Source organism: Chiloscyllium plagiosum, unplaced genomic scaffold (genome assembly GCF_037043375.1).
Source record: "Chiloscyllium plagiosum isolate Xiang-an unplaced genomic scaffold, Cpla_swu_hap1 HiC_scaffold_10, whole genome shotgun sequence".
Classification (NCBI taxonomy): domain Eukaryota; kingdom Metazoa; phylum Chordata; class Chondrichthyes; order Orectolobiformes; family Hemiscylliidae; genus Chiloscyllium; species Chiloscyllium plagiosum.
This window is the reverse complement of record NW_028270148.1, coordinates 54,599,343-54,611,512: the sequence shown is the minus strand read 5'-3', so window position 1 is coordinate 54,611,512 and position 12,170 is coordinate 54,599,343. Positions and strand designations below refer to the sequence as shown.

The 12,170-nt window shown below is 38.3% G+C and overlaps 1 protein-coding gene across 1 annotated transcript in view; it reads left to right on the top strand.

Moving 5' to 3' along the window:
* The window catches only part of dusp10 (dual specificity phosphatase 10), a 35,972-nt gene extending 24,610 nt beyond the window's left edge, over positions 1 to 11,362 (top strand). The window contains exons 3-4 of the mRNA XM_043695903.2: positions 6,831 to 7,199; positions 10,392 to 11,362. Coding sequence (XP_043551838.2) covers positions 6,831 to 7,199; positions 10,392 to 10,657 — 635 coding nt within the window. The 3' untranslated portion in view covers positions 10,658 to 11,362. The remainder of the gene's footprint in view (positions 1 to 6,830; positions 7,200 to 10,391) is intronic.
* The last annotated feature ends 808 nt before the right edge of the window (positions 11,363 to 12,170 follow it).

Genomic DNA, 12,170 nt, shown 5'->3' with positions numbered 1-12,170 from the left:
GTAACACTATTTTTCACGTTAAGTTCAGTAGATAGTACCCTTTGTTTACTTTTATTGTGCAATGTTAGAAACAGTAAATTATTGCCTTGAAGCTAGTTAGTATGGAAGAATTGGTGTCATTACAGGAGAAAATAGATCAATTTGTGTTATTGCAAGACATGCTACAGGAAAACACTACTTGATGCATTTCAGCAGATTGTTGGTTTCCCTACCTTTTTTAACACTTTTTTTTTCCCTGACATTTTGCAGAACCTTTCGTAAGTAAGTCCTACTTGGAAGGAAATAATTAGAATCTGTACAAGGGTGTCAACTAGTCACCATATTTAATAATGACCCAGAGAACGTCATGGTATATCTAAGTTTGCCAATGACACTGTTTTTATTTTGTGGCAAAAGTGAGAACTGCAGATGCTGGAGATTAGAGTCAAGATTAAAGTGGTGCTGGAAAAGCACAGCAGGTCAGGCAGCATCCAAGGAGCAGGAAAATCATTTTGCCCGAAACGCCTAATTATTTTTTTGTTTGTTTTTTGTTTTTTTTTTCCTGCTCCTCGGAGGCTGCCTAACCTGCTGTGCTTTTCCAGCACACTCTAATCTTGACTGTTTTATTTGTAGTGTGTAACATAGTTGGAACAGAAAATTGCAAGAAGAATGAAGTGCATAAATGAAACTGTAATGGATTCATTTCACTAGTTAACCGTGGGGCATTCGTTTTGCTTTAAATTTGTAGATCCCAGTTCTGTTGAATGGTGAAAATCTAAAAACAAAAGTCCAAAGAGATTTAGGTTCATGTTGAGGAGTGTAATGACTCACTTCTCTTTTGTATGATTAACATGCATTAATTCCACCATATTCCTGTTATAATTATTTGAGCTATCAGTTCCTCTTGTTAGCTTTCTGATATTCTATTAATTAAAAATGAAAATCACAATGAAACAAAAAAGGTAAAACAAATAGCTCATCACCGGCAAATTCAGAAAGTAAACCAGGAAATGTTTCAATGAGAGGTTATTGCAAGTACATGTGAGACTGAAAGATAGAATGTATTAAACAGTTATCTAGTTGGATGTTAACTGGACTTCAAACTCATTTTTTAAAAGCAGTTTGTAATTAGGGTCATGATATTTGTCCAGAGTAGAAATGTGTCAAAGCAAATCTCCCTCCCTATTCTCTCCACCTGTTTGTAAGCAGGTAATTTTATTTTTTCTTAACAACTGTATTTTATTTTTGTCTTCTCATGCTTCTTTCTTCTGCACCCTACTAACTTCATCTACTTATGGCCTAAGACTTTTGTAAGGACCATAAAACCACTCTGGTAGAGTTAAACCAGAACTGGGATTTATTTCATACACTTGAACTCCTCTCCTCCCCAGCCAGTGTCTTTCAACACATGAACATCTGCAAATGTACAAAATCAAAGGGGAGTATGTAATTAGTGTCAGCTTAAATGCAAACAGTTTATTGATGTCTTTGCTTTTGCAATGAAGTCAAAAAGTCCAAAGTTGTTGTAGTTGGTCTGAAATCTCATTTGGGGCTTCGTGAATTGGCTAGCCAGCATTTGAATTGTAGAGTTTCTTTGTAAATTTCTTCAGATCTTTTGAGAGAACCTTTTTTTTTTGTCAATGTGACTTCTACTTTACTTACTTGCAGAATGCACAAAAAACAGATTCATGGTTGCTTTTAACAGGCCCTGAGCTTTGCTTTTTGTTGCCTGGAATTAAGGATCTTTTGGTCAGTACATATAATATGAAGCAGAACTGACCGCTAAACTCTGATACTTTTTTAAAAATTGCGTACTACTTCAGGCAGTTGGGTTAAATACTGAGTCACATGACCAGGTCTCCTTTAGAAGATAAAGCAGTTGCCATCGAGATAAATTTCAAATGAGCTCTGGAATCGATCATGTTGGCTATGTAGAAAATCATTTAACACATCATCATCTTATGGGATTTGCAATTCTGATGTGAGTTTTTTCTTGTAGCTGATTATATCATCCCACACCCATTAGGATGTATTTGGGTGTTGATGGTCTGGCTGACATTGATTTTGAAGAAATTTCTGGAAGGTTATTGTTGAATCCAGACACATGGTTAGAGCAGCCTTGACTGCTTATGGATAATAACATCAACTGATCTCTACTTATGGCACTATACAGAATACTTTGATACTTGAATTGTTATTTTATTAGATGTCTCTTAAAATGTGTTTCATTATTGGTTTAATACTCTTGGAACTATAAATGAAGAAAAGACTGATCACTGTTTTTGGATACATAATTTCCTGAGAGTGAAAATACATAAAACCATGGAAAAATTCAATGATATTTTAGAAATCCTAATAAAGAAGTGCTAACAACATTGTGCAAATCATTGGTGCACAGCCCAGTGCCCCAGAATGAAGAGTTAATGTTAAAGCCATTGGGAGGACACCTGGTGTAAATTTATCAGCATAATGCCAACATGAAATATTGGAGTCATGACGAGAGACGTGAGACCCTGAGCTTGAGATGTTGTGGACCAAGTCAAATGAAGCTGTATAATCTTTGAGGAGAAAGTGAGGTCTGCAGATGCTGGAGATCAGAGCTGAAAATGTGTTGCTGGAAAAGCGCAGCAGGTCAGGCAGCATCCAGGGAACAGGAGAATCGACGTTTCGGGCATAAGCCCTTCTTCAGGGCTGAAGAAGGGCTTATGCCCGAAACGTTGATTCTCCTGTTCCCTGGATGCTGCCTGACCTGCTGCGCTTTTCCAGCAACACAGAAGCTGTATAATGTGGAGGACAACGGTGTGGCTTAATGACTGTTTAAAAACAAAAAGATTTTTAAAAATGAATAGTGTACAGTTATTACAGCCAGCAAGTGTCATTCTTTACTTTGGCTAATGCTCTTTGGAGGATAAGGAAAATCATGATTTGAGGAATTTGTGGGAGCGGTAGTTATGTTCAAACATCTTGCAGTTGGAGATTTGATTTTACGATTTTATTTTACATGCGCTGTTGAAGCATGTTGAATGTTTTTTGGCAGAAGTGCGAGGCTGAGATCATTACAGCTTTTAGTGGAAAACTGAATAAGTATGAGGTAGAGAAACCTACAGGGTAGGCACTGGAGCCTGATTTTCTCTCCCCTCCTCTCCTCTTCGCCTCTCCCCTCTCTTCTCTCTAGTCCTCTCCCCTCCCCCTCCCCCACCATTTTACTGACACTTCAGATGTCTTGAGCCTGGGGGCATGGCTGCTTTGTTTTGTTATGCATTTGTTTTTCTCTTACTTTTCTGGCCTGCTTGGAACTTCGCTTTGAAGAATTTTTTCTGTTCATTCAGAATAACATTGTCATCACACAGTAGCATTTCCGTAAATGTAAAATCAGCTATATTTTTAAACTGCCTTCTGGAAACAGGAATTTGACACAAACCTCATTTGTGTAGCTTGTAATGTCCAAAATCTTGTCAAGGAGAATCATAATGGACTTCAACAACTCGGTAAAGAGTAAAATGGCATGCTCATCTCTTTATGACTTGTGGTTAACCTGCTTCATTTTGTAGTTTCAGGCATTTTATCTGTCTTCAGAAATAGAATATGTGAAGAAACTATATGCTTTGTATTTTCAGACTGGTAATCGCTGCGATAACTGTAGCTGTGGTTCTTGCCATTGGAAATTAAGCCAGATTAGTTCAAATAGACATGAGGATTCATTTGTGTAGGTGATTATCAACCAAACATGGTTACAGAACTTGTAAACTTGAAAGAACTTTGTGGGTGCATTTTCCACAGAGTGGTAGCTTCTCACACATTACCACTCCAGTCTTTTTACAGAAGAAGTGATCTCCACATTTCTGAGGAGATTTCACTCTGGATCCCTCAAATGTTCGTAGTGTAAACCTGTCAGAAGAAAGCAGACCACACTCCATTTTTTAAAAAGCCTACAGTGGTCAGCTGCCATATTCTGAAATTGAAGTGCCGTCAGCCACTTTTACAGCTGCTGTCTGGTCTGCAGGGTGTGGGAAGAGGACAGTGTCAATTGCATCTCAAGGGGATGGAGAAGGGTAGTGGATATGGGTTGGGTTTGGAGACCGGCCTTCAGGTCCCAGTGCTCGGAGTGTGAAACAAGTATGGAGTCTATCTTTTAATAGCTGTTCAGAATTTAGATTACATATGTAATCGTAACTTTTTTTTCTGAGTGACAATTTCATTTCATTTAAAAATCAAATAATTCAGATGAAATAAGTCTTTTGGAGGATTTCAGGCATAGTGGAACTGCACATTGGAAATTTTCAGTGGAAAGAATCTCCATGACCAGAGGGCATCATCTCAGGAATGAAGGGGTGCCAGTTTAAGACGGAGGTGAGGAATTTCTCCTCTGAAGCTTGACAATCTTTGCTCCCCATAACTCTGTGGCAAGAGTTCCAGAGTTCTTGTGTATATTTTAAGACTGGGATAGATTCTTGATCAGTAGGGGAGTTGAGGGTTATGGGGAAACACAGGAAAGTGCCCATGAGGAATGTTGGGTCAACCATAAGTCTAATGAATGACGGAGCAAGCTTGACGAGCACAATGGTCTACTCCTGATCCTATTTCTTATGGCCTTAAAGAAAGGATTTGAAATTTGGTTATTGTTGATGCCTCTTAAACATGAGAGATGCGATTCGATACTTGTACTAATTAATGTTCTGTGTGAGTGAGGTTGATTAGTGATTGCATTGTTAAAGGGACTGTTGGACTGATGTGGGCATATCAAAGCTATCAGATCTTTGCACAGATAAAGTAAGGTCTTATTATACAATGCATGTTAACTGTGAGGTAGTTGGCAAGATGTTTTATGTGAAGCTAATGTTGGAAGTCCTTCTTGGACACTTCAGTTTAATCAGGCATGTGCCCCACCCCTAAAAATGCTGCACTCTTTGGTGTTAATGCGTCTCATTGTTATTTTGTCAACAAATTATGGCCCATTATTATAAATATACAAGGGCCACAATTCCTTTTCATTTGATTGACAACTACTAGCCAATATGGTAAGAACTAGAGTTCTTCACTTGTTTTCATATCCATTCATTCTATATTAGATATTCTGTAAAAATGTTCAGCAGTGTGTGAAAACTGGGCTAGAAACGTGTTCGAAAAACACAGGCAGCAATTTATCTGAAATTAAGTATAAATTGACAGCCACAGGAATGATCTTCGTTTTGCAAATGCATTCCACAGAAAACAGTCACACATTAAAATTCAGGTTGTTAAAGGCTTTCATTGAAAATATCCAAGAAACCTAAAGCCACAGGACCGACTGAGTTTCTGTTCTGAAAGCAGTCCTGTGTCCAAAGCACTGCCCGTGTTGTACAAGATATTGGAGTAATATCAAGAATCTGTTTTCTTCTCATGGGTATTCTTCCATATAGACCATTTTCAAATGCAGTCTTGCACTAGTACAGTGATTTTTAACAGCTACAGTCTAACCTATGTGTTGTACAGTATGTTTGGGAGTTAAACTTATTATTCCAGGTGGAATGTTGATAGAGAATCTCAATGGTGGTATCATTGTGCAGGATTTCATCTTGTGAAACGCTACACTCTGCTGCTAAAGTCTGTGTTCCTGTGGGACCCTGATCAGCTGGTTTAATATTTGAGGATCTTGTGCGGAATTCAAACCTAGGAAACCTGTGTCATACTGTAATGGCATAATTGTGGATCTGAACATTGATAGCCACAAGGTCTGAAAGTGAGGCCCATTACCAGAAGACTCAAGGTCTTGGCTTTTATTCCCTGCCTGATATACTGTAGCAACATATCATTTATAGATTTACAAGACAGACTATTTCATTGTACATTATTCCAGCAGGAACTTTCCCATGTTGCAGTGTTCAGAATGGTATGTGACCCACTAGGAGTTGTTTCTCTTTATCCATTGTGACTGCCATAGTAATACATTCCACTAAAGGACCAGCTGGGTCCTATATGGAGTACACTGGCAATTGGAGTCGGGAAGTGAACCCAAGGTCACGGTCCCGCAAAAATCTCTGGACATCAGAATGTTTGTGTGGAATCAGGAGTGAAAACAAAAGATTGAATTGGGCTTTTGCTCCTTTTTTTTTAAAAAAATCAAAACCCCTGTGGCCCACTTTAAAATTAGGCCAGTTAATGCTGCATAATTGGACAGAACTTACTTCATGCTCAGTTGTATCTCAAAGGTAAAAGGGGCATAATATGCCATAGAACTCAGTTACACGTCAAAAATGGTCGGCAAACTGAAGCAAGGAAGGGTCTCCAGTTGCCGATCTAAAGACCCTCCGACAGCAGTGGCCAGAATGTTCCGGTATAAACAGGGTAGTGAGTAATCTGATCGATCACTGTTTGGACCTACATATCCTTGTTAACACTAATCTGTCACTGTATTTAAAAAAGGCACTGTAGCTAATTTTGTTATTGGGGGTTACTTGATAAAAGGCACACAGACCAATTTATTTGCAGTATTTGTATAAAAGAGCACAAAAGTCCATTTGCAAAGCATGGCGGTAATGAAACACGTGGTTGAGGTTTGATAAATAACTGAAGTGGATGGAGATGAAGGTTGTGGGAAGAAAGCAGGATGAAAGTGGGATAAATTCTGGATTGCTGTAGCAGACTGAAATATTGTATTGAATCGTCTCCTTCTATGTTACGTACTTTTTATGGCCAGGGTGTGGTGCTGCAATAGAAGAACTAGTAGGGTTTTTTACATTTTTTTTCTAAAATGCCAAAATGTCCTATTTGAGAGCAGTGATAGTTGTGCAGTATTGCACAGTACAGTTGCTGGACGAGGAATGCCGTGGAATTCTACAAGTGGCTAACTTCTATTTTCTTTCTTTCCAAAGGTGGACATAGCAGTTTCAAGCAACACCACGAGAATCTCTGTGATCATTCTCTGCAACTTCAGGAGTGCCCAGATGCAGGGGCAGCCTCAGCAATTCCAACTCAACTACCTCAGTCCATCCCCACTACCCCTGACATTGAAAATGCAGAGCTGACCCCCATCCTACCCTTCCTGTTTCTTGGAAATGAGCAGGATGCTCAGGATATTGAAAAAATGCAGCGGATGAATGTTGGCTACATTATCAATGTAACTACCCATCTGCCTCTTTACCATTACGAGAAAGGTATCTTCCGTTACAAACGGCTACCTGCCACTGATAGCAACAAGCAGAATCTCAGGCAATACTTCGAAGAGGCCTTTGAATTCATTGGTAATTTTCTTTTTACTGTGTACTCTTTCTCATATTCTTGAAACAAAGGTACATTCAAAGTGTCTGTTGACAAAAACCCCTTAATACAATGTGCAGTTCAAAAGGCGGGATTAGGAAAGTTTGCAATGCTTTAAAATTACACTTCAGTGCACTTTGCTCCGAAAACAAGTTGTGCTTGAAGGCAGTAGTTGCAAATGTTGAAATTGGTACCCTGAGCTGGATTTTCTTCTTTCAGATGGGATGTGTAGTCAGGGAGATTTCCCAGTGTTGCGATCCCACCTCCCAATCGGGAGTGCCCATCGGTGCTATTTTATCAATTTGAAGCTGGGTCAGTTTGGATTCAGGTCTGCTACTGAAAGTGGGCTAGTTCAAAAGTGGCCAGATTGAAAGGTCTGCATTTGTTCAGTAAGATAGCCCAGAGAACCTCTAATCTCAGCCTTTCATCCCCATTCCATACCATCTTTAACCTCTCTAATATCTCTCAGTTGACATTCACTATAAACCGAATTCACAAGCCCTATAATATTGGGAAGTCTTTGAGAAGCTCATAACTTTCTTTCAAAGTAAACCAGCATTCTGTAGTATCTACTTACACAACATTTATTCTCTTAGCTCCTAAATCAATCAAAATGTACACATTTCCCTTCCCCTTGTCCGCTGTTTCAACAACCCCTGATGAGCAGAATCCATTAATGGGTGGGAAGTCAGCCACGCATTCTTAATAGATTCCACTGAACAGCTGTCAACAAACTTCTTTCAGCAGAATCTGTTAAATTATTTGAATGCAGCTAAAAACTCTGCTATCTGCTATGGTTTTAAAACAGCTGAACAACTGACTGAGCTGAGCATCAAAGGGGAAGAACATATCAAAGCCATGATGATATTTCAGTCTTACACACATCAGGTCAGAAACTGCAATTCTACAATGAAGAATAACACTTTAGATATATCTAAGCACTTTATACTTTCTCAAAGCTGTTCTTCCCTTTGACCACTTGCCAATTGTCATCGTTCCCACCTACAAACCATGAGTGTGTGCTAATGTCCCTCATGACTCCTTCCAGACTAGATGAAATTGCGGCTCTGCAATGGTGCCAGCAATGTTGAGACAGCAGCTCCCAACTTTGTCCACTTGACCCTTGCTGATGAAAATTGCTGGTGTGGCATTTTTTAGATTATCTGGTTATATACGGAATGCTTCTCCGTGCTAGCAAGTCGTTTTGCTTGGCTCAAGCAAGATGTCATTGCACCGTCCGGCATTTTCTATGTGGCTGAAGATTTCAGATCAGTTCCTCTTTGTGGTTTGCTAGTGCTGCTTTGCAGGGCTTGCCATTCGGTGTATTGGAAAATGCTATCAATTAGGCTGCTGCATGTATTTAAACAGTAGCATTGAAATGAAAGGTTTTTAAAACTGTTGATCGACTAGGGAACATCATCTGCAGGTCTTATTGTTCATTTTATTATTTTAAGAGGAAGCAATATACATTAAAGCCTGCCATAAATTGCAGTGGTAAGTGCACCAAATAATTGCAAGGTCAATCAAAATTTCTAAGTTCATATTCTGTAAAGCTGCTTTATGTACCCTAAGTCACTGGTGCTGGAGATTTCTTCTTCATAGTGTTTGTGTTTTTGTTGCTTTTATCTGTGAGCACGTACGATTATTGCAGCTGCTCAATTGCTACAGCATCTAAAATTCAGGATTGATTGTATTTATTATGCTCGAGTAGACTGTTTGTTTGATATGTCATTCACTGAGCCTACCAAATGTGTTAGACTTATTCTGCACTGCCCTTATGAACCTCTTGATAATCAGTGATAGTATTGTGCATTAAGATTTTGCTTGGCAGAAGTGATCAGAAAACCTGGAATGTTGTTGAGCTTTAGAGTTGAGTGGGTTTAGTTGTTATTTTGACAAGTGCAAAGATGTTTCTTTGATCAGGAAATAAATGCTTCCCTACTGGTTCCAGACCTCTCTGTATTGTATCTCCGAGACCAGAAATTCCTTTTCAAATTTGTTCTAAGTCCATATGTAAAGTTGGCATTTCTAATTGCGTGGTGGTTAGTTATAAATGGTACGGAGAGCAAGGCCCATGTTTTGAATTCTGAAAAATTAAGAACAAATTGTATTTTTGAAGACCTTGTCAAATGCCAACCATTATGTTTCAGGTGAATGTGTTGCTAAATTCAAATGAAAGTTTCTTTTTTTTTGTAGTTTGAGGCATTTTATATGAAGCCAGTCATTTACTGCAGATATTCTTTACTTTTTGTTGGCTCAAAAATCTATTTTGCCCATATTGCTGCTCAACTTTCATTTTTTCAGAAAGCTTGGACAAATTTCTACATGATAAACTTTTACTTAAACAAAAAGGTATATGAATTTTGTCATGGATGTACAGAATGGAAACAGACTCTTCAGTCCGACTCGTCCATGCTGACCAGATATCTAACCTAATCTAGTCCCATTTGCCAGCACTTGGCCCATATCCCTCTAAACACTTCCTATTCATATACCCATCCAGATAATGTTGTAATTTAAATGTTGTAATTGTACCAGCCTCCACCACTTGCTCATTCCATTGCACATTAACCTCTGCATGAAAGTTGTCTCTTAGGTCCCTTTTTTTTTAAATTTGTTTCCCCTTTCACCCTAAACCTATGCTCTCTAGTTTTGGACTCCCCCACTTCAGGGAAAAGATATTGTCTATTAACCCGTCAATTCATAGTAGAAACTGATTAGAATTTGGAAATGGGCAGTTGGTATGGATAATGCCACTCTACAATGTCCTGTGTAGAGTCCCAAAAGGACCAGTGTTCAAATATTATCTTGTTTAATATTGATAAATGGCCAAGATAACACCGATTTGCTGATGACCTAAAAATAAAGTTGCAGTAATTTCAGCCATTTTCAAAATCCTGTACACATACAATTAGATAAATGGAAATAGAAAGGCAAAGACTGAAAGGTAAAGATATGCAGTTTCAAATAATTAACAAACAAGGTAACAATTATGGAGTTCATATGTTGCACCATCCTTTCTCATTCTTATTTTCATCAGTTAAACTTTTTTATGAATCTGTCTTCAGATGCGCATTCAATGTTAATTATTTTCTGTATCATCAAAACATATTGGAAGTGGTTAACTTTATATTCTGACATAGCATTTAACATGTTTTGTTTTCCTTTGCTTTCAGAGGAAGCACACCAGTGCGGCAAGGGGCTTCTCATTCACTGTCAAGCTGGTGTTTCTCGTTCTGCTACTGTAGTTATCGCCTACCTGATGAAGCACACACGGATGACCATGACCGATGCCTACAAATTTGTGAAAGGAAAAAGACCAATTATTTCCCCGAACCTCAATTTCATGGGACAATTGCTGGAGTTTGAAGAAGACCTGAACAATGGTGTCACTCCTCGTATTCTCACACCAAAGCTGGTCGGGGTGGAAACTGTTGTCTAACATGACCTGGCTGCCTTTTTGTAGTTTATTTTTAAAATGATCCCCTCGCTGCTTTGCAGTGTCTTATAGAATGCTGGAACTGAGAACCTAAGACTGACTGACTGCACAGTCATTACTTGTGGAGTTATACAGTTGATGGTCTGTGCAGGTTCATAGACAGCAGCAAACAACTGGAAGTGAAGTGAAGTGAAGGGAAGAAAGTGTTGATGATGATGATATGGTCTGGAGACTACTCAAGGAATCTCCTTTTAACTATCCAAAGGTTGCCAAAGCAGATTGGTTGCAGTGACAAAACCCAACACACGTGGCTGCTCCTAATCTCAATTTAAGCTAATGAAGAAAGATGTAATGTGAAACCTGATTTTGTATGTTCAGGTTCTGTTGACGGTTATATTTTTCTATGAGGGTTAAAGCGAATATTGGGAGTTAAATTAAAAATGGTCTCATTAATTACATGCCCTTTTGAGGCTTATTGTGCAATAATTGATTTGCGTGTGAAATACCAAATGGATGGAACTGGGTGCCTATTCCTTCATGTAAATAGACAGTAACATGCACCTACTCCGAACTTAGGGGGAGAATTAAAACAATGAAAAGCAATTTTTGTTCAGATTCTGGTCAGAGTACCATATGTACTGATGCAACTTCTTTGAAATATGTTGGATCAGAATGTTAAAGTAAAATGTTATTTAATATTTTTCACAATCTGATTATTGGCTGTGTATTTTTTTATAAAAGAAAAACTGTGGACTATTGTATGATTGGTAAAACTAATATAAAACAACATTTGTCATAGCAACAAGGACACCCATCTGAATTGCACACTATCAAGCTAATTCCTGTCAAATAGTGTGAAAGCAGTTAATCATACATGAGCCACCCTCTGAGAGTAAATGTTTAGTAACAGGATTATGCAACACTTATGAACACGCCTTAGCCCCTGCAAAATCCAATTTTATACTTATAATTCATGTAAAATCGATTTATCTTTATCAGATCAGATTTGCCAGTTTTAAGTTCTTCCAAATAGCATAACTAGACTGGATAGCAAGGTGAGTGAGTACTTGGTTTTCCAGATGCACTTTGTGAAGTTTAAATATTTGTCTCTGCTTTTAGACTCTTCCCCTGCCACCGGCTGCAGTTGTTCAAATGGCTGAGGTGATAGATGAACTCTTTCTAAACTGGTCCAATATAGCAAGTGTTTGGATTAATTTATTTGACTTGAACAAAGCTTACAGATGGTTGTATTCAGCTGTAGTGTTGTTTTATTGATGGTTAAACTTGTAGGTAGAAGTGCAAGCTATACTGGTGAGGAATGGATTTGTTTGGGGAGCATTTAAAATTAAATGCTAAATTCAATCAGAATTCTGATCAGAAAAAAATAATTTTAATGAGTACAGAGATGCAAGTTTACAAAATAAAGACTGGATTCACTTTGCACTTTGTGATCACCAGCTTAATATTAATACATACTAGTCAATCAAAGAGACACTGCTTAAATTGCAATATCCAA